General features: G+C 42.2%; 1 protein-coding gene across 2 annotated transcripts in view; it reads right to left on the minus strand.

The window, feature by feature from the left end:
* The window catches only part of SMG6 (SMG6 nonsense mediated mRNA decay factor), a 249,835-nt gene that overhangs the window by 214,385 nt on the left and 16,033 nt on the right, over positions 1–19,417 (minus strand). For both annotated transcript variants that reach the window (XM_059150396.1, XM_059150397.1), the window contains exons 7-8: positions 17,434–17,544; positions 16,852–17,064 (exon numbers count right to left, since the gene is read on the minus strand). In XM_059150396.1, coding sequence (XP_059006379.1) covers positions 16,852–17,064; positions 17,434–17,544 — 324 coding nt within the window. The remainder of the gene's footprint in view (positions 1–16,851; positions 17,065–17,433; positions 17,545–19,417) is intronic.

A 19,417-nucleotide genomic window follows, 5' to 3' on the forward strand; every position in this document is an offset into this window, starting at 1 on the left:
TTACTATATAAAGTGAGCTGCTGGGCGCCTGGGTGGCTCAGTGGGTTAAGCCGCTGCCTTCAGCTCAGGTCATGATCTCAGGGTCCTGGGATCGAGTCCCGCATCGGGCTCTCTGCTCAGCAGGGAGCCTGCTTCCTTCTCTCTCTCTCTCTGCCTGCCTCTCAGTGTACTTGTAATTTCTCTCTGTCAAATAAATAAATAAAATCTTAAAAAAAAAAAATAAAAAAAAAAAAATAAAGTGAGCTGCTCCCACAGTAACATCAAATCACCACTCTATTCCTTCCTAAAGCAGCTGCAGAGTGACAAGGATCCCGTGTATAGGTCCCATTCTTCTTTGGGAGGCTCTTCACAGACTAGGAGCTGGACTGACCCTATAGGACGATTTATAGTACACCCTCACATACATTCCAGTTGGCTAGAACTCAGCAGCTGATTGCTCTCTTGTCTAACTTGGTAAGAAGCCAAAGGAGGACTTTTCTCAGTCAATTCTCCCAGGCTGGAAAATTCTCCAACCCCAGAGTTCTGGCTTAAGTCTGGATATCAGGTTATTCACAAGATGCCAAAACTACGTCCTTATATCAGCTTTGAACAAGTCTCTCAAGTATACCATACAGATTCCCACAGATCTCAGATCATCTGGACATTAAGGTCAAAGATGGCCACTCTTCTTCTCATATAGAGAGAAATATGCTTTACAAAGCACATGCAACATCAAAATAAAGTTTTCATAAATTAAACATCAATCTCAATAATTCTTTAAGGGGGTACATGAAACATATTCATTAAATGGCCTCCTTAAAACCTTATTTTCTACCCTACTGAGCACTCTCCATTTTCCATGAGTTACTCACATTTCTCTCTCACTATGGTCCTTTCACCACAAAGAGCCAAATCCCAAATCTGTTCTCTGACTGAGAAGAAATGAGAGAAGAAAACTTAACAAGGTGTTTTTGATTCTCATCAAGCTCTTGTATCGGTGATTCTCAACCAGAACAGGAGCACTCCTTCCAGGGAGTGCTTGGAAATGTGTGGGGGCCACTACTGGTATCCAGTGGGCATGCTAAACATCCTGCAGTGACAGTCCCACAAAATGAGGAACTGTGCCCCCAAGAAGGCAGTAATAGCCTTATTAACAATGTCCTAAGTAAAGGATCGCCACTGTAGTAACTGCCTTCACCCTTCCCATTCTAGAGCAGAGGTAGGCAAACTCTTTCTGTAAAGGGTCGGACAGTAAATTGCTTAGGCCTTGCGGACCACATACATCTCTGTCATATGTTCTTCCTTTTAAACAAGTCCTTATGTAAGTATGTTACAAACCACTCCTAGCTTGCAGGTCTTTGGCAGTCTTTTATCTATCCCTGTTCTAGACCATTACCTGACTCATGATAATCTGTTCACACTGAGAGATGCTGATTAAAATAAAATGTGATGAAGTGTGCAATAAACAACTTTAATAATGTTTTTATGTTTTAATTTTAATGAATGTAGTAAGAGCTTCAGAATTTAGCCTCAGAACCTAAAAACTGGGGAATTACTTACTTCTAATTAATTAAATAATTCTCTCCTGTCCTCTCCTCCTCCCCTGGGCATTTTCGTTTCAGGTTTTCACCCAAATGTTCCTTTTCAAACACGTTTCTCGAAGAGTACTGGTACTGCCTTTCCCCCTCTTCTCAGGACGTGTTACTTCCTATTCACTATATATGCCACTCAGAAAGTCTCTCTAAAATTACTACTGTTAACATTTTCTAAAATGTCTAAACCAAACCAAAGCCTGGAAATTCTGACTGGTATCTGGGTCCTGACTTTCCGGATGGTAACTAAAGGTCACGTGGGGTGGAAAGTGGCCTGTGGGTAACACAGAATACACACATGCACGCGAACAGGATATGTTGGTAATCCGGTTTCCTGAGACCTGGTGAGTTGTGAGAGTTCTCATCAACACTGTTGGGGAAGATGAAAAACCTTAAGCTCGGAAATACTGGATTTTAACACAGTGTCCATTCTTAGAATTAGAATTTCAGGCTAGACCAGAAGGCACAGATACACTTCTTTCCCCCCACATTTTACTTGTCTAAAAAGGTGAACAACACACACACACACAAAATAAACGAAGTTAGTATCTGACAAGGTCTCTTCACAGTGTGGAAGCTGGTGCTTGCAGCATGGCTTATGTCACGTCTCAAGCCCAGAGAGATGAAGAGTGTGGTTTTGGTGTTTAACCAGCCTCAACTGCACCCTGGCACTCTGTTTCTTCCCCCAGAGAACTTTGCTCTGCTAGAGGAAAGAAACCAACCTCACATCTTGAAACGAAACGGCTAGGATAAAAATAAAGCCCTGAAGTGGTTTGGTGACCGAGGTCATATGGGGCGTTAAGGGTTTGTAGGTAGGGCCCAAGTACTTTGAGAAACTTCCACTCACTGCCAACCACAAAGAGACAAAGAAAGACATCAGCTCAAGAGTCCAGCAACAATCCAGGCAAGCAGCCCCAGTCCTTGCCTGTTAGGGGCTCTTTCTCACAGAACACATTATCAATATCTGAAAAACCCAGTCCTGGTTCTACCTTTGAAGCCATCTCACCGAGTTCTGTTTCTTAAGGCCTAAGAAAAAGAGAGCCAACCTGTAGCCTCTTCCTACAGAAAGAGGCTTTACGAACTCCTGTCATCCTAGGTTTCCAAGTCTCAGGTCACAGAATACTTTCAAATAGCTTTCAGGGTGGAGGAGTATGACATAAGGCACATCCTATAAACTACTTCACAAAAGTAAAGGGCTTTATAAATGACATGATGTTCACGTAATTCACACAGCAACCCTGCAAAACTGTATGGTACGCAGCCTACAGATAGGTTATCTTTACAAGGCCAAGAAACTAAGCTAACTTTCTCTTTGATAATGATGGGGCAATGAAATAATCAAGTTACCACAGATACAAACATTTACCGATTAGCACATAGACTCAACTCTTCCCTCGCTATAAGTCAGATCAATGCTTATGCCATCCAGAAAAAATCAGGCCAAGAGTTTTGAGCTGTACCTAATGGCACTAACTCTGAAAAGTGCCAATCTAAAGGCTTACAATACCACACTGGGACCTAAAACTCACTCCAAGATTCACCTTGCCTAAGAAAGCAGGCCTTCTAAAACCGTGCTCTGAGCTCTAGTTGTGCTCCCAGGGCAGTGGGGGTGAGGGGAAGGTGGAGGTATTAGATGTGTACCACCCACATCACAGCTTTCTTTCCAGCATGGTGGTGGCAGTGGTGGCGGCAGCGGCAAGCAGCGGCAGCTCAGGTGCACAAACGAAGCAAGGGGCACCGAAAAACAAGACAAGTGGTCTGGAGAAAATGCCACTTGCAAAACACACTTGAAAAATAAAAAAGCCTGCAAACAAATCTAACAGGTTGAGTACGTGAAAGCTCCGTGCTATAGGCTGCCTGACCTGGGTTTCTCACAGTGAAGCTGTGCTCCTTTGTTGGCCAATGTTTACTTTGCTGGACTCTTGATTAAATGCAAGAAAAAATACACTTGTGTACTACCCAGCTCACAGAGCCATGCCTTCAGTCAGAAAAAAATCATCATTCTCAACTTTTAATAGAGCCCTCTAAGGAGGAAAAAAAAAATAAAAACCCACCATGGAAACATGGGACACATGAAATTTAGGCAGGGGCAGCATGCAAAGTTTCAGACAGAAACTATGATTTCCAAGCCTAGAGAAACAAGGTTCTCACGCTACCAGAGATTTCAGGTAACAACTAAAAAGCCTGGGGTTAAAGAAAACTACAAAAGATAAGAAAAGTTTCTTTCTTTTTTTTTTAAATGTTTTCTTACTATTTTTATTTGCATTTTTTTAAGACTTTGAGAGAGAGTGAGCAAGAACACAAGCAGAGGAAGAGGCAAAGGGAGAGGTAGAAGCAGGCTCCCCACTGAGCTTGGAGCCCAAGGCAGGACACAATCCCAGAACTCTGGGATCATGCCCTGAGCCAAAGGCGGGTGCTTAACTGACTGAGCCACCCAGGTGTCCAAGAAAAACTTCCTTTTTTGAAAAACATTTTATTTATTTATTCATGAGAGACACATGGGGGCAGGAGGCACAAAGGCAGAGGGAGAAGCTGGCTCCCCGTGGAGCAGGGAGCCAATACAAGACTCTACTCCAGGACCCCAGGATCACCACCTGAATCGAAGGCAAATGCCTAACCAACTGAGCCACCCAGGTGTGCAAAGAGTTTACTTCCAGTCAACTGGTTTGGTGGGTGGCATTCAGACTTTTCTAGATCACAGCCTGATGCTTTTCAGTTCACACACTTAAGCAGAGTAACTTCTCATTTTTCACCAAGTTCAGCTGCAACAGGATGTTGAGAAAAGAAGCTGTCCCAGAGCTGTGTGTGTAGGCCTCCATTCCCAGAGGTACTAATTTCATCAGGAAACAGAAGTGATACCTTCAGATTCCTTAGGCTTACTGTTAGACTGCGGACAAAGAGGGAACCGGCCTGGTAGCAGCACATACTGCTAACTAGTTTCTGGATCAGCACCAATGACAATACCACGTGAAGCCAAGCAAAACACTTATGCCCCCTCCCCAAGAAAAAAAGAAAAAGAAAAACCAAAACAACACTTATGGTCCAATGATTAAGACATTTCCAAACCGTGACCAAAATGAGGACTGACTGGAGGGACTTGCCAATCCTAAACGATCTCTGAGAAACAACTTAAAAGCCTAGATTGCAATAACCCATTTTGGCTGCACTTTGAAAACACTGATCACAAAATCAAATGCCTACAGAGACAAGGTAGGTGATGAAAGTGAGCAGTACAGGAGCGGGGAGGAGGGGTAAACTGGAGAACACAAGCCTGATTAAAAGGGGGTAGCTGTTACTTGGCTCTGGAAAACTGTTGCCAGATCTTGATTTTTTTCGTAAATTAGCTGGCAACTGATTAAACCTTAAAAACAAAACAAGCAAAAATCTACTATTTGGGGCACCTGAACCATATGATTAGTCTTAGCATCACTGTAAGTGAGATAATCAGACACCTGCTAATGCAGGGCAAAATGAGGCACACAGTACCACCTATGTAGTACTCTTGCCAAAAAGGCTGAACCCGAATCTAAAAAAGTTTCCAGAGCTAACTCTCATTTACAGGAATATGAAGGACAGAAGGAAAGGTTAAATGATACCACAAGGCAAACAAAGACAAATCCAGAATGTGAGAATTCTACAGGACAACTAACGAGCTTAAAAACCTTATGTCGTGAAGAACATTTTTAAATGGGAAGGCAGAATTGTTCTTGACTAAAAGAAACTTAGAAGATAAAACAATCCAATGTAACGTGTAGGTCTTCATTTGAACAGACCAACTCTAAGACCTCATTTGTAAAATAATGTGGGAAGTGAAGTTATGGATCAGATACCAAATGACCAAATGATGCCATGGACAGACATGGCAATGGCACTGTGGTATTTAAGAAAAAGTCCATTATTTTTTAAATGGTGTGTATAGAAGTCAAATGTATAGGGTTGGCGTGCCTGGGTAGCTCAGTGGGTTAAAGCCTCTGTCTTCAGCTCAGGTCATGTTCTCAAGGTCCTGGGATTGAGCCCCACATTGGGTTCTGCTCAGTGGGGAGCCTGCTTCCTCCTCTCTCTCTGCCTGCCTCTCTGCCTACTTGTGATCTCTCTCTGTCAAGTAAATAAAATCTTTAAAAAAAAAAAAAGAAAGAAAGAAAGAAATGTGTATTATCCAATGATGCATTATCCAGGATTTCCTTTAAAATACTTCAACCAGGGTCGCCAGGGTGGCTCAGTGGGTTAGAGCCTCTGCCTGTGGCTTGGGTCATGATCTCAGAGTCCTAGGATCGAGCCCCGCGTCAGGCTCTCTGATCAGCAGGGAGCTTGCTTCCCCTTCTCTCTCTGCCTGCCTCTCTGCCTACTTGTGATCTCTGTCTGTCAAATAAATAAATAAAATCTTAAAAAAAAAAATACTTCAACCAAGGGGCGCCTGGGTGGCACAGTGGCTCAGTGGGTTAAGCCTCTGCCTTCAGCTCAGGTCATGATCCCAGGGTCCGGGGATCGAGCCCCGCATCGGGCTCTCTGCTCAGTGGGGAGATTGCTTTCCCCTCTCTCTGTCTCTGCCTGCCTCTCTGCCTACCTGTGATCTCTGTCTGTCAAATAAATAAATAAAATCTTTAAAAAAATAAAAATAGGGGCACTTGGGTGGCTCAGTTGGTTAAGCAACTGCCTTCCACTAGGGTCATGATCCCGGGATTTCGGGATCGAGTCCCGCATCAGGCTCCCAGCTCCAAGGGGGTCTGTTTCTCCCTCTGACCTTCCTCCCTCTCATGCTCTCTCACTGTCCCTCTCTAAAATAAATAAATAAAAATCTTTAAAAAATAAAAAAATAAAAATAAAATACTTCAACCAAGGGTGCCTGGGTGGATCAGTCAGTCAAGCACCCAACTCTTGGTTTCGGCTCAGGTCATATCTCATGGGTCATGGGAGCAAGCCCAGTGCCCGGCTGCTCTGTGCTCAGCAGGGAGACTGCCTAAGGATTCTCTCTCTCCCTCTCCCTCTGACCGCCCCCCACCCCCCACTGCTCTCTCTCAAATGGATAAATATCTCTCTCTCTCTCTCTCAAATGGATAAATCTTTAAAAAAATAAAAATAAATAAAATACTGCAACCAGGGTAACAGCATAGCTCATTCGGTTAAACATCAGACTCTTAATCTCAGCTAAGGTCTTGATCTCATGGTTGTGAATTCAAACCCCACACTGGGCTCCACGCTGGGCATGGAGCCTACTTTAAAATAAATAAATAACAAAATATAAAAATAAAATAAAATACTTCAACCTGAGCGGGGGGGGGGGGACAATACATGAGGAAAAGCTAAAACAAAGATGGAAAAATATTGATAACTATTGAATATGAGTCACAGGTTATATGAAGGTTAATTTTATTATTTTCTCCTATGTGTATTTGAAATTTGTCATTATTAAATAAAACTCTTCATGACAAACAAAACAGGTCTGCATTTAAACAGTGGGCTCCCAGTATGTAAATTTATCAAGCGTCATTGTTCACTTTGGTTAGAAACAGGAAAAAAGGCAAAAAATAAACTTAACACCTTAAGAGATTATAACAAAAACATAAGTATGTACATAACAACTACTACCACCAATACATGAGAAATTACAATATGCCACTCATCGTTCTTCACGTGCGTTACTTCATTTAGTCTATCAGTATTGCCCTCTGACAGATGAAGAAACTGAAGTGCATGCTTGAAGCCTCCCTGCTGATAACTGATAAAACTAAAACTTGAACTTAGAACTTCCCAAAGACTAAGCTGTTAAACTCTGTCGTATCCTCCCTCTGATATAGCAAATGCTGGACAAAATTAATAAAATCTATCAAGCTGCCAGCACTCATGGAAAGATCTCCCAAATCCAACAGTAAAATGATGGGGGAAAGAAACAAAAATGAGTAACTGTGTATGATACTAAGCATAAAAGATGAGAGAGAACCATACACACACACACACACACACACACACACACACACAATCTTTTACCTATTCAAAAATAATTCTTTAAATAAAATATTTTAAAAGGCAATCACTACTCTGCTAGATCTCTCAATCTCTATTCCTACCAACCTAGAAGTCAACCCCAAAAATGCCACCTAGACACTTTTCCAACTAGAATCCAGTTTTTTAAACAAAGTCATGAAGCTTCCACGCTCAGGGGGCCTCAAACTAATCCCTCATGCCCCAATTTATCACTAGTTCTAGATGCTTCCCTACAAAATGGACCCTTTCGGGGTCTTTCAAAACAATAATCAGTCCTATTAGATGTCTAATCTTTCTTGAAGGTCTTCTTCCTTGTTCGTGTGCCTTAAGAAGTTTCTCTTTGGGGCGTCTGGGTGGCTCAGTGGGTTAAAGCCTCTGCCTTCAGCTCAGGTCATGATCTCAGGGTCCTGGGATCAAGCCCTGCATTGGGCTCTCTGCTCAGCAGGGAGCCTGCTTCCCTTCCTCTCTCTCCGCCTGCCTCTCTGCCTACTTGTGATCTCTGTCAAATAAATAAATAAAACCTTAAAAAAAAACAAAAAGAAGTTTCTCTTTACACAGGAGAGGAAAGACATTACAGCATCATTCTGTGTACTCGGATAAACAGAAAGATATGGTAACTATGTTGACTTTAGAAATTAGAGTACTACTTTTCCATCAAGTTCTGAGTTGATAATTAGGCATGGATTTTTTTCTTCTGATTCCCCAGGTTAATGGGCATTAGACATTTCCAATACTAAGTGCTGTGACTTATATAAACACGCAGGAAAAACATACCCTAAGATGTCAATGGTAGTTATTGACAGATGGTAAAAACACACTGTTTGTCTGCATTTTCATACTTTTTAAGGATGTGTTGGCTTTGTAAATTTTTTTTAAAAGATTTATTTATGGGGCGCCTGGGTGGCTCAGTGGGTTAAGCCTCTGCCTTCAGCTCAGGTCATGATCTCAGGGTCCTGGGATCGAGCCCCGCATCAGGCTCTCTGATCAGCAGGAAGCCTACTTCCCCCTCTCTCTCTGCCTGCCTTTCTGCCTATTTGTGATCTCTCTGTGCCAAATAAATAAAGTCTAAAATATATATATATTTATTTATTTTTGTGGGGTCAGGGAGCAGAGGGAGAAGGAGAGAGAATCCCGACCAGACCCTATGCTGAGCACAGAGCCCCACACGGGGCTCGATCTCACAACCCTAAGATCAGGACTTGTAATAAACCAAGAGTCGGAACCTTAACCCTACCTAGGCACCCCAGCTTTGTAAATTTTTAAAGGCAATAAAAATATCAAAATGAAAAGAAAAGATTTGCCCTACTTAACTGAACCCATTGGCAAATTCCTCCAACAACGAAGACACAAAGAAACACTAGTATCTTCTGCATATTTAAGTTTGGAATGCCTAAAGCACCATCTAAAAGAATAGCCCTCAAATTTTAATCAACAAATTGTGGGGCAAAAAATTCAGCAATTTCCACCCTACCTAATTTAATGAATGAGACGGTACTGCTTTTGTTGAATTAACAATGCAGACACGAGAAGTAAACAATGAGAAAATCCAGAAACAACTGCTTCCAGAATCCCGAAGTACATTATTTGGGCCCAGCCCATTGACCCTACCCATACACACCACAGCACCAAACTAGAAAGTGTTCCTGCAGAAGGCTCAGTCTCTCTCCCACTCCAACTTTCTCATAGGATCCCCCAAATTATCATAGATTTAGACACCCTGCAACCCTTCTGCTGTGTTACACCTCCTCTGTCTTTTGCCCATGCTGTTCCTTCTACTTGGAACACTCTCTTCTCACTTGGCCTAGTTAACTTTCAGGAAGCCTTCCAAAGTCATTCTCCTTTTCCTCCCTACAACCCATACTTCCACCAGGACTAAACCAAGTGTTCTTCTCTGTGCCTCCATGGTACTCAATGCATACCTCCCTCATGCCACTTACCACAATATATTTGGTCATCATTATTTGTGGATTTTGTATTTGTGAATTCAGCTACTTGCTAAAACTCATTAATAACACCAAAATCAGGGGCACCTGGGTGGCTCAGTCATTAAGCGTCTGCCTTCAGCTCAGGTCACGATCCCAAAGTCCTAGGATCAAGCCCCACATCAGGCTCCCTGCTTGGCGGGAAGCCTGCTTTCCCCTCTCCTGCTCCTCTCTCACTGTGTCTCTGTCAAATAAATAAATAAAATCTTTAAAAAAAAAAAAAAAGGTGCCTGGGTGGCTCAGTGGTTTAAGCCGCTGCCTTCGGCTCAGGTCATGATCTCAGGGTCCTGGGATCGAGCCCCGCATCGAGCTCTCTGCTCAGCGGGGAGCCTGCTTCCTCCTCTCTCTGCCTGCCTCTCTGCCTGCTTGTGATCTCTCTCTGTCAAATAAATAAATAAAATCTTAAAAAAAAAACACCAAAATCAATACCCATGGTGCTTTTGCAGTCATTCATGGACATACCCAGAAAGGCAGAAAATTCAAGTTGCCTGATACACATGTTTCCAGCTGAGGTTACTCGCTGACTTCTATTCCAAGTTCTCGTACTTTAAGCAAGTGCCCTTTTCATGGTCTATTTAGAGCCATGTTTTTCATGCCATTTTGTTCATGATTTCACTGTTTAAAATGGCCTCCAAGGCTATGATGTGCCTTACAGAGAAAATGTGTGACTGCTGAGGCACAAGTTATGGTCAGTCATGAGTTCAAAGTTAATCAATAATATATATTAAATAAAGTGACTATAAACAGAAACCTACATAAAACAAGGTTATGGGGCACCTCGGTGGCTAAGTCGGTTGAGCATCCAATTCTTGATTTTGGCTCAGGTCATGATTTCAGGGTTGTGAGATCAAGCCTTGCTTTGAGCTCCACAATGAACATAGAACCTGCTTAGGATTCTCTGTGCCTCAGCCCTTGCCTCTTCTCCCTACTCTCTCTCTCTAAAAACCAACCAAACAAATGAAAAAGGTATGTACTGATTACTTGATGAAATTCTTATAACCAGAGGCTCACAGAAATCTAAGCCTGTATTTCCCTTGGAAGCAATGGCTCAGGGGCGCCTGGGTGACTCAGTTCTGTTAAACATCTGCCTTCGACTCAAGTCATGATCCCAAGGTTCTGGAATCGAGCCCTGCATTGGGCTCCTTGCTTGGCAGAAAGCCTGCTTCTCCCTCTGCCTCTGCCTGCTGCTCTGCCTACTTATGCCCCCCTCTCTCCCTATTAAATAAATAAATAATCTTTAAAAAAAAAAAAAAAAAGGAAGAAGCAGTGGTTCAGGATTCACTAATTCAGTGTCTTGTGGTGACTTTCTAGGATATAACTACCACAAAAGACAATAACCAACTGTATACCCAAACATTCTGTTTTTGCGGCCATTACTTCTACCAGATCAGAATCTGGCAAACCAGGCCCATAGGCCAGAGGCAGGCTGCCTGCCGTCAGTCTTTATAAATAAAGTTTTACTGGAACCCAGCCATGCTCATTCATTTATGCACTGTCCACGGCTATTTTAGCACCCCAAAAGCTGGGCAAGTAGCTATAACAGAGACCATATGGCCTGCAAGGCCTCAGATATTGACTACCTGGCCTTTTTCAGAAAAAGCTTCCTGACCCATGCACTAGACTCTAAGCTCTTTGAGGTAATAATAATGTCCTATTCATCTTTACAACCCTAGCACAAAGGTGGCACAAAAGGACAGATTAGACTTTAGTCTGGTTAAGCACGGGACCCAGAAGCAACTCTCTACTCTAAAAACTCAAGATAAGGGTGCCTGGGTGGCTGAGTGAGTTAAAAGCCTCTGCCTTCTAGAAGCTCAGGTCATGATCCCAGAGTCCTTAGATTGAATCCCAAGTCAGGCTCTCTGCTTGTCAGGGAGCCTGCTTCCTCCTCTCTCTCTCTCTCTGCCTGCCTCTCTGCCTACTTGTGATCTGTCTGCCAATAAATAAGTAAATAAATCCTTAAAAAATAATAAAAATTAAAATAAATAAAAATAAAAACAAAAACTCAAGGGGTGCCTTGGTGGCTCAGTGGGTTAAGGCCTGTGCCTTCCCCTCGGGTCATGATCCCAGGGTCCTGGGATTGAGCCATGCATCGGGCTCCCTGCTCAGCAGGGAGTCTGCTTCCTCCTCTCTCTCTCTCTCTCTGCCTGCCTCTCTGCCTACTTGTGATCTTTGTCTGTCAAATAAATAAATAAAATATTTTTTAAAAAACCAAAAACCTCAAGATAAACTGCAGTAAATCCTGGGTATAAACAAGTCCTGAAATAAAAAAAAATATGATCAAAAGAAATAAAATAGGGGTGCCTGGGTGGCTCAGTGTGTTGAGCCTCTGCCTTCGGCTCATGATCTCAGGGTCCTGGGATCGAGCCCCGCATCGGGCTCTCTGCTCAGTGGGGAGCCTCCTTACCCACCACCCCCACCTGCTGCTATGCCTACTTGTGATCTCTCTGTCAAATAAATAAGTAAAATCTAAAAAAAAAAAAGAGAGAGAGAGAGAAAGAAAGAAAAAGAAAAAGAAAAAGAAATAAAATAAATATTGGTATGGCTTAAAAACCACTGGGTGGGTGCAATAAGAAAGATTCAAATAAGGAAAGGCTGAACAATAGGTTATTAGGACCTACTGAGGTATGGTCCAGTCTGAACGCCAAAACACACTGAGAAGGGTGAGGGAGAAGAAAGATTTGTCAAGAGGTTGGCCAAACACACAATGACATTTCATTACCTAAAGACATTTTCCACACATAGCACCAAGCAATAACTACAGTCAGTTTGGGAGAATGCTGGGAAATGGTAAATGAAATCATGCCAACACATGAGAACTCACTAAGGTTTCAGAGACAAACATCTATCAATGGCTTCTATTCTCATGTGTTCATTCTTCCCAGTAGACATATTCGAGTTACATTCTTTTCAAGATATGAACAGAGCAGTTTCATCAGAGACCCTGGCCTCTCAGTGTGAAAACTGTTTCTGATGCTATAATCTCAATTAACTCACTACCTGTAAAAACTCATTTACTAAGCAGCAACCCTTTTCTGATCTTCAATGGGAGCTGCGGTATAGCAGAAGGCACATCCACTAAATAAAGAATGTTTGCAACCTGGTGACATTGAATTTGAGTAGCCTAGCTGGCAGGGGTAGAGTTTAAATATGAATCTCAATTAGTTTAAAAGGATGCCACTTACAGTTGAGGTTGGCAGTCCCTCCCCAGTTAGCGTGTTCAACCCAAACCACATCTCAAGGCTGAAAACCAACAACCCACAAGCTAACCCCCTGTAGCCATTCAGAGAGAGATCCAAAGCCTGTGCCTGGTAGAGAGAAAACAAACTAGTTGGGACTCTACTATCATTAATAACAACCACCTGAAGCCAAACTTTCTGCTTCTTATTTATGGATGTGAATTTTAGTAGTTTGTGCTAGAAACTCTCTAGGAATTGCTTCTAGGAATTGCTAAGAAAGCAATTCCTAGTAAGGCTAATCACCCAAAAAAGACAACTAAAATGAACATTTTATAAAAACGAAAATACATAAATTACACAGGTAAGGTAAACAAATGACCTATACCTGTATAACAAAATATCATTCAGTCATACTAAAGAACATACCAAAACAAGATATTCTTAGGTAGAAATACAGTCAGTTCTGCTATAATCCTTGTTCCACCGTGATAAATACATTGGGGAAAAATTTGAGCATAGCACAAATTTTGCATCTCCTTATGCTTGATTTTGTTCATGAGAAACACTGAGTGAGCACAGAAAATTGCACTCAGCTGATCCGAACTACAGAGAAATAGAAAATATACACACTCTCCAGATATCTACCAGCTACCACAGTTCACCACGTGAACTCGTTCTAGGCCACGCCAATCCACATCTGGTCTTACATCCAATTTCAAATAACTCTCCTTCCTCCACTTCACCATAACACTAAAGCTGCAATCCTTTTGAAGTCCACTTCTAGACTTCTTTTCTTTTCCAAAACAGTACTTATACATTTCTTAACCAATGGACATGTATAAAATTGCTTAACTGTCTAATTAGGTTCATATCTTTTTTTTTTTTTTTTTAATAAGTCACTGAGGATGTTTTTCAGTGTCGTGCCCCTAACCACATCTTGTCCATGAGCTCTGTGGCTTTTCTCCTGCGCGATTTTACACAGCATAGTGATTTTTAGGACTGTGTGTGTTATAACATTATGACAGGACTGTATGTCCAATTCATAAGTTAAAAAAGCAAACTACAGGGGCGCCTGGGTGGCTCAGTGGGTTAAAGCCTCTGCCTTCGGCTCAGGGCATGATCCCAGGGTCATCCCAGGGTCCTGGGAGCCCGCATCAGGCTCTCTGCTCAGCAGGGAGCCTGCTTCCTCCTCTCTCTGCCTGCCTCTCTGCTTACTTATGATCTCTGTCTGTCAAATAAATAAAATCTTGGGAAAAAAAAAAAAACCACACACAAAAACACTTTAAAAAAAAAGCAAACTACAGGGGCACCTGGGGCGATGATGATCAGGCTGAAAATATAAAAACAGCTTCATAAATAGTTTAAAAAGAAACGACCGGGCGCCTGGGTGGCTCAGTGGGTTGGGCCGCTGCCTTCGGCTCGGGTCATGATCTCAGGGTCCTGGGATCGAGTCCCGCGTCGGGCTCTCTGCTCAGCGGGGAGCCTGCTTCCTCCTCTCTCTCTCTCTCTGCCTGCCTCTCTGCCTACCTGTGATCTCTCTCTGTCAAATAAATAAATAAAATCTTAAAATAAAATAAAATAAAATAAAAAATAAAAAGAAACGACCATTTTACTCTGTATGTCTTTAATTATTTGAAATTTCTACCAAAAATACATCCATATATTATTAATATAATTGAAAATAATTATATTTTCAATTTGAAAGATCTAATGCCAGCCCATGTGCTGAAAATGCCTTCTCTGAGATGCAAACAAGAATAAAAACACAGACTTAGGGATGCCTGAGTGGCTCAGTTGGTTAGGCATCTGCCTTTGGCTCAGGTCATGATCCCAGGGTCCTGGGATGCAGCCCTGCATTGGGCTCCCTGCTCAGCGAGGAGCCTACTTCTCCCTCTGCCCTTCTGCTCCCCTACCCTACTTGTGCTCACTTACTCTCTCCCTCCCTAATAAATAAAATCTTTAAAGAAAAAAAAATAAAAACACAGACTCATAAACACATTCCTTAAAAATCAATGAAATACCTAATGGAAAAGAGAAATCTATGGGATATTACTTATAACCTTAACTCTTACGAGGAATACTCCCCAACCTTGAGGTAAAGGTCAAAGAAAGCCACAAAATGCTTTCTCAAATTGTTACTTGCATTTTATTTATTTACTTAAAAGATTTATTTATTTGAGAGAGAAAGATGGGAGAGCACAGAGGAAGGAGCAGAGGGAAAGAATCAGACTCCCCGCTGATCATGAAGCCTGGTATGGGCCCTGAGATCAGGACCTGAGCCAAAACCAAGAGTCCACGCTCAACAGACTGAGACACCCAGGCAACCCTGTTGCTTTCATTTTAGAGACAGACAGTGGAGCTAACACAATAGAACAATTTCTCTCTTACTCAAACAGGCTTCCCATTTGGGGATGCAATATCTAAACTAGAAGAGGACAGCAGTGAGAGAGTCTACCAGAGCTGCAACTCTTCTGAAGCAGCCCACGCAAACCGTGGCACATGGCAAACTGGAAGTTTCATTTGTAAGTAATGACTACTTCCCAAGTCATGCAGAAAACAGCTAAAGACTAAGAAGGCTAAAGGAAAAGAAGTGGAAATTTTATTTTTTTAAAGATTTTATTTATTTATTTCAGAGAGAGGGTCAGGAGAAGAGCACAGGAAGAGGGACAAGCAGACTCTGTGGTGAGCCAGAGCCTGATGCAGGGCTTGATCCCACAACCCAAGATCATGACCTGAGCCAAAACCAAGAGTTGGGCAATCAACCGAATGAACCACCTATGTACCCCAGAGAAATGGCAATTTTAAAGTAAACCCTAAAGAAGTATTCCTAACCCACCAACCTTTGATTCATTCTTGGTTGCAGACAATCATGTCTCCAACTTCAAAAAGGAAAAAAAAAAAAAAAAAAAAAAACATCAAAAAGGCCCTCCCTCATCTTCCTCCCACAACACTCACAAACTGTCCTGACCCACTATTACCTATTCCTCCTTTCCCTCAAATATAAGAAAGAGGGATCTCTCCCCCTCATTCAGGCTAATTCCTACACTTGTGCTCCAGATTTCTCTCCCTTCCAATCCTCTGCAAGGACCTCTCCCTGCCATCCATCTCCTTTCTCTCTTAGATTGTCAATTTACTTGTTTTTTTCTCAAGTGACTGAAACAACTCTCATGACTTCAATTCCATCTATAAGAGGCTGCCTTCAAAAACCTTCATCTCTAACCCAGGATGCTCTCCCCACCTTTAGATATGATAGCCTTTAAATCTCTCTTCAATGTCCTATAGAAATTTCAAAATGTCTAAAACTAAACTCTTTTCTCCTAAAACCAATTCTACCTCTATTCCCTATCTCAAGGATAGACCAGCCTTCACCCAGTTTCCAACCCAGAAATACCTAGGTAGATGTTACTTTTGACTTCCTCACGTCCTTCAGCTCCCCCTGTCCAATCAAGTCCTTTAGATTCTACCTCATTAATATGCCTCATATATGTTCCCTTCTCCTCATCTCCAGACCCATTTCCTGGCTCAGGTCCTCTCCATATCATACTCAGATTATTGCAGCACCCCTCCTTCTTTTAGTCTTACCCTTCTACAAATTTTTCACAAAGCAGCCTGAGTTATATTCTAAAATGTGTTATCTGACAAATTACTTCCTTATTTAAAGCATTCAATAGTTTCCTACTACCTTCAAGATAAAAGTCAAATTATTTATTACATAACCCTTCAAGATGTGGTCCCACCTTATCCCACCATCCACTCCACTAAGAATTTTATTCTCAAGGCACAATGCAGTTTTCCTACTATGCTCTCTCCGACTAGCTTCACAGAATGCCAACAGAATCTTTAAGTATCATACCGGTGACTCCAAATACAAAGCAGCAAAAAATTCTCCTCCTATACTAAGTAGATCTTCCTTCAGAAAAACGAGTTTTACTAAATTCAGTAGTGCCACATAGTGGTGAGAGAGGGAAGCACATAATAAAGATGAAGTGCATGTAGCTGGAGAGAGGATGGCAGAAAGCCTGACGTGTTTTACCTTCCCTGGGATTCATGGGAAATGGCTGTGCAGTGCCTCCCAGTTGCATGTACTGGGGCATCCACATTTACTTAGTCTTGCTCATTATATCACTCTCAGGAACTTACATCACTTGGGCTCAGGCTTCCCAGCCCATTCTCCTGCTCAGAATCCTTCCCAGATTCAGTGCCCTGGGAGGACCGGGGATGTGATGGATGGATCCAGATCTCTAAGCGAGTGGTGTCATCTCCAACATGCCGGAAAGTAGACTTCTTTCCTTTCCGCCACTGGTCAGGGCTCAGTTCCAATTCCTCATGTTGCTTTTTTTCCATCTGTTCTGCCTGTACGATATACAAACACATAAGCCCAGACTCCTGGGATTCAGCTAATAAAAAGAGGCACTCACCTCATCTGAGTTTGTTGCCCAGGGGCTATAAAAAGTAAAGACTTTGCTATGGTCCCTAAGTAGCAAAGTATTATCTGCTTTGTCTCACAGACATTATTAATTCCATAATCTAGATGCACAACCAAGGGCCCTGGAGAACTCTCCTGAAGATGAGTTTGGTTCTGCATAGGGGCTGACTGACTCCATCAGCACAGCCCAATGAGACCCCCTGAGGACATTATAAGGCATTCCCCTGAGGACACAGAAGCACTAAGAGAAACATGTTCTTTTAGGAAGGAATGAGTCTGCCTCCATCCCCACTCACCTTTCGTTTGGTCTCCTCAAACAAGCTCATGAGACTCTCCTTGGCAGTCAGGATAGGGTTGCTGGCAGCTAAACTGCGCATATAGTAATAGACAGCATCAAGCTTCCTCCTCTGCAAAAAGAGGCCAGAGACATCAAGTCAACCAATCCTTTTCCTGACTCCAGCCTGAGTCAGCTGACCTAGAACACCTTACTATCTCTCCCAGGCTGTAAGGAATTCCAATAAGAACATCAGAATGCTATCCATGGGAGGAACCACGGCGATTACATCAGGGATCTCTCCTGGCACAGGACTCTCGTCTTACATGCAGAGGTACTCTAAGAGCCAAGCACTCACATGAGGGAAAAAGAATAAAGAGCCTCATCAAATATAAAATCCAATAACATTTTGTTTTTAGAGAAAGAAAATGTTCAACTCACTAGTTGTTAGCTAAAAATATTATAACAATGGCAACATCACTGATTTAAGCATAGTGAGACAAGTGACTATCACTTCATAGATTTTACCTCTAAACCTAAGAACATCGCCCCATAGGCATTATTAGTCCCATTTTAAAGATGAGGAAATGGGTGCCCACGCAGATTGTTGTCCAACAACATAACTTGTCCAACAAGGCCTCCAAGCCAAATCCTGGGTATGCTGGTATATGAACCTATGTCTGTTTGGCTCCTGAGTTCAGGTTTGTACTATACCACACTGACTCCGCAGAGAAAGGGAAATATAAAACTATTATCCAATGAATTCAGCAAATAAGTATTTCAAGTCTGTTTTACAACCAATTAATAAGGAAAAGAAGTAAAAGAAAGGGAGAAGTTCAGAAAGGAGGGAAAAAACACTGAAACAAAGGGGCAAAGGGGGAAAGAATGTCGAAAAGACATTTTCTCCAACTTCATATACATTTTTCCCTTTCTTTCTGTCTCAAAATGCATTTAGAACACTAACTTCTTTCTCACCCCAGTAACTCATTCTTCAAAACTTGCATCTTAAAACAACAACAACAACAACAAACCTCCCGGGGCACCTGGGTGGCTCAGTGGGTTAAAGCCTCTGCTTTCAGCTCAGGTCATGATCTCAGGGTCCTGGGATCGAGAACCACATCAGGCTCTCCACTCAGCAGGGAGCCTGATTCCCCCCCCCCTCTCTCTCTGCCTGCCTTTCTGCCTACTTGTGATCTGTCTGTCAAATAAGTAAATAAAATCTTTTAAAAATAAATAAATAAAAATTTTAAAAAACCCTCACATCTTCTATTCAGCTAGCATGGTTAAAGGTACACATTCTAAGGTCAACTGCCTGAGTTCAAATTAGGTCCTGCCACTTATTGGGTAGATATTTATCAGAAGATATTTACACACCTATGGCTCCTAAAATGAGTAGGATTCATACTTACTGTATGACTGATATACTGTTACAGTCAGTTAAATGGGGGCTATATTTTTGTTTCTTATTTTTTAAGGTTTTTTTTTTTTTTTTAAGATTTTATTTATTCATTTGACAGACAGAGATCACAAGTAGGCAGAGAGGCAGGCAGAGAGAGAGAGGAAGAAGCAGGCTCCCTGCCGAGCAGAGAGCCCGATGCAGGGCTTGATCCCAGGATCCCGGGACCATGACCCGAGCCGAAGGCAGAGGCATTAACCCATTGAGACACCCAGGCGCCCCTTAAGGTTTTATTTTTAAGTAATCTCTACTACACCCAACATGCGGCTCAAACTCACAACCCCAAGATTAACAGTCACATGCTCTACTAACTGAGCCAGACAGGCAACCCTAATGGGGGCTATTTTTAATATTATCCCAATCTATACTGATTGCAGCCTATACCACTCACTTGATTTTAGATTGTGTTTCATCCATTCTACAATGATTTTTTTCATATTCTAACATCTGAAATCAAAACAGAACTTACAATCAATATCTACCATTATGGGGACGCCTGGGTGGCTCAGTTGGTTAAGCGGCTGCCTTCAGCTCAGGTCATGATCCCAGC

Source organism: Mustela lutreola, chromosome 15 (assembly GCF_030435805.1).
Source record: "Mustela lutreola isolate mMusLut2 chromosome 15, mMusLut2.pri, whole genome shotgun sequence".
Classification (NCBI taxonomy): Eukaryota; Metazoa; Chordata; class Mammalia; order Carnivora; family Mustelidae; genus Mustela; species Mustela lutreola.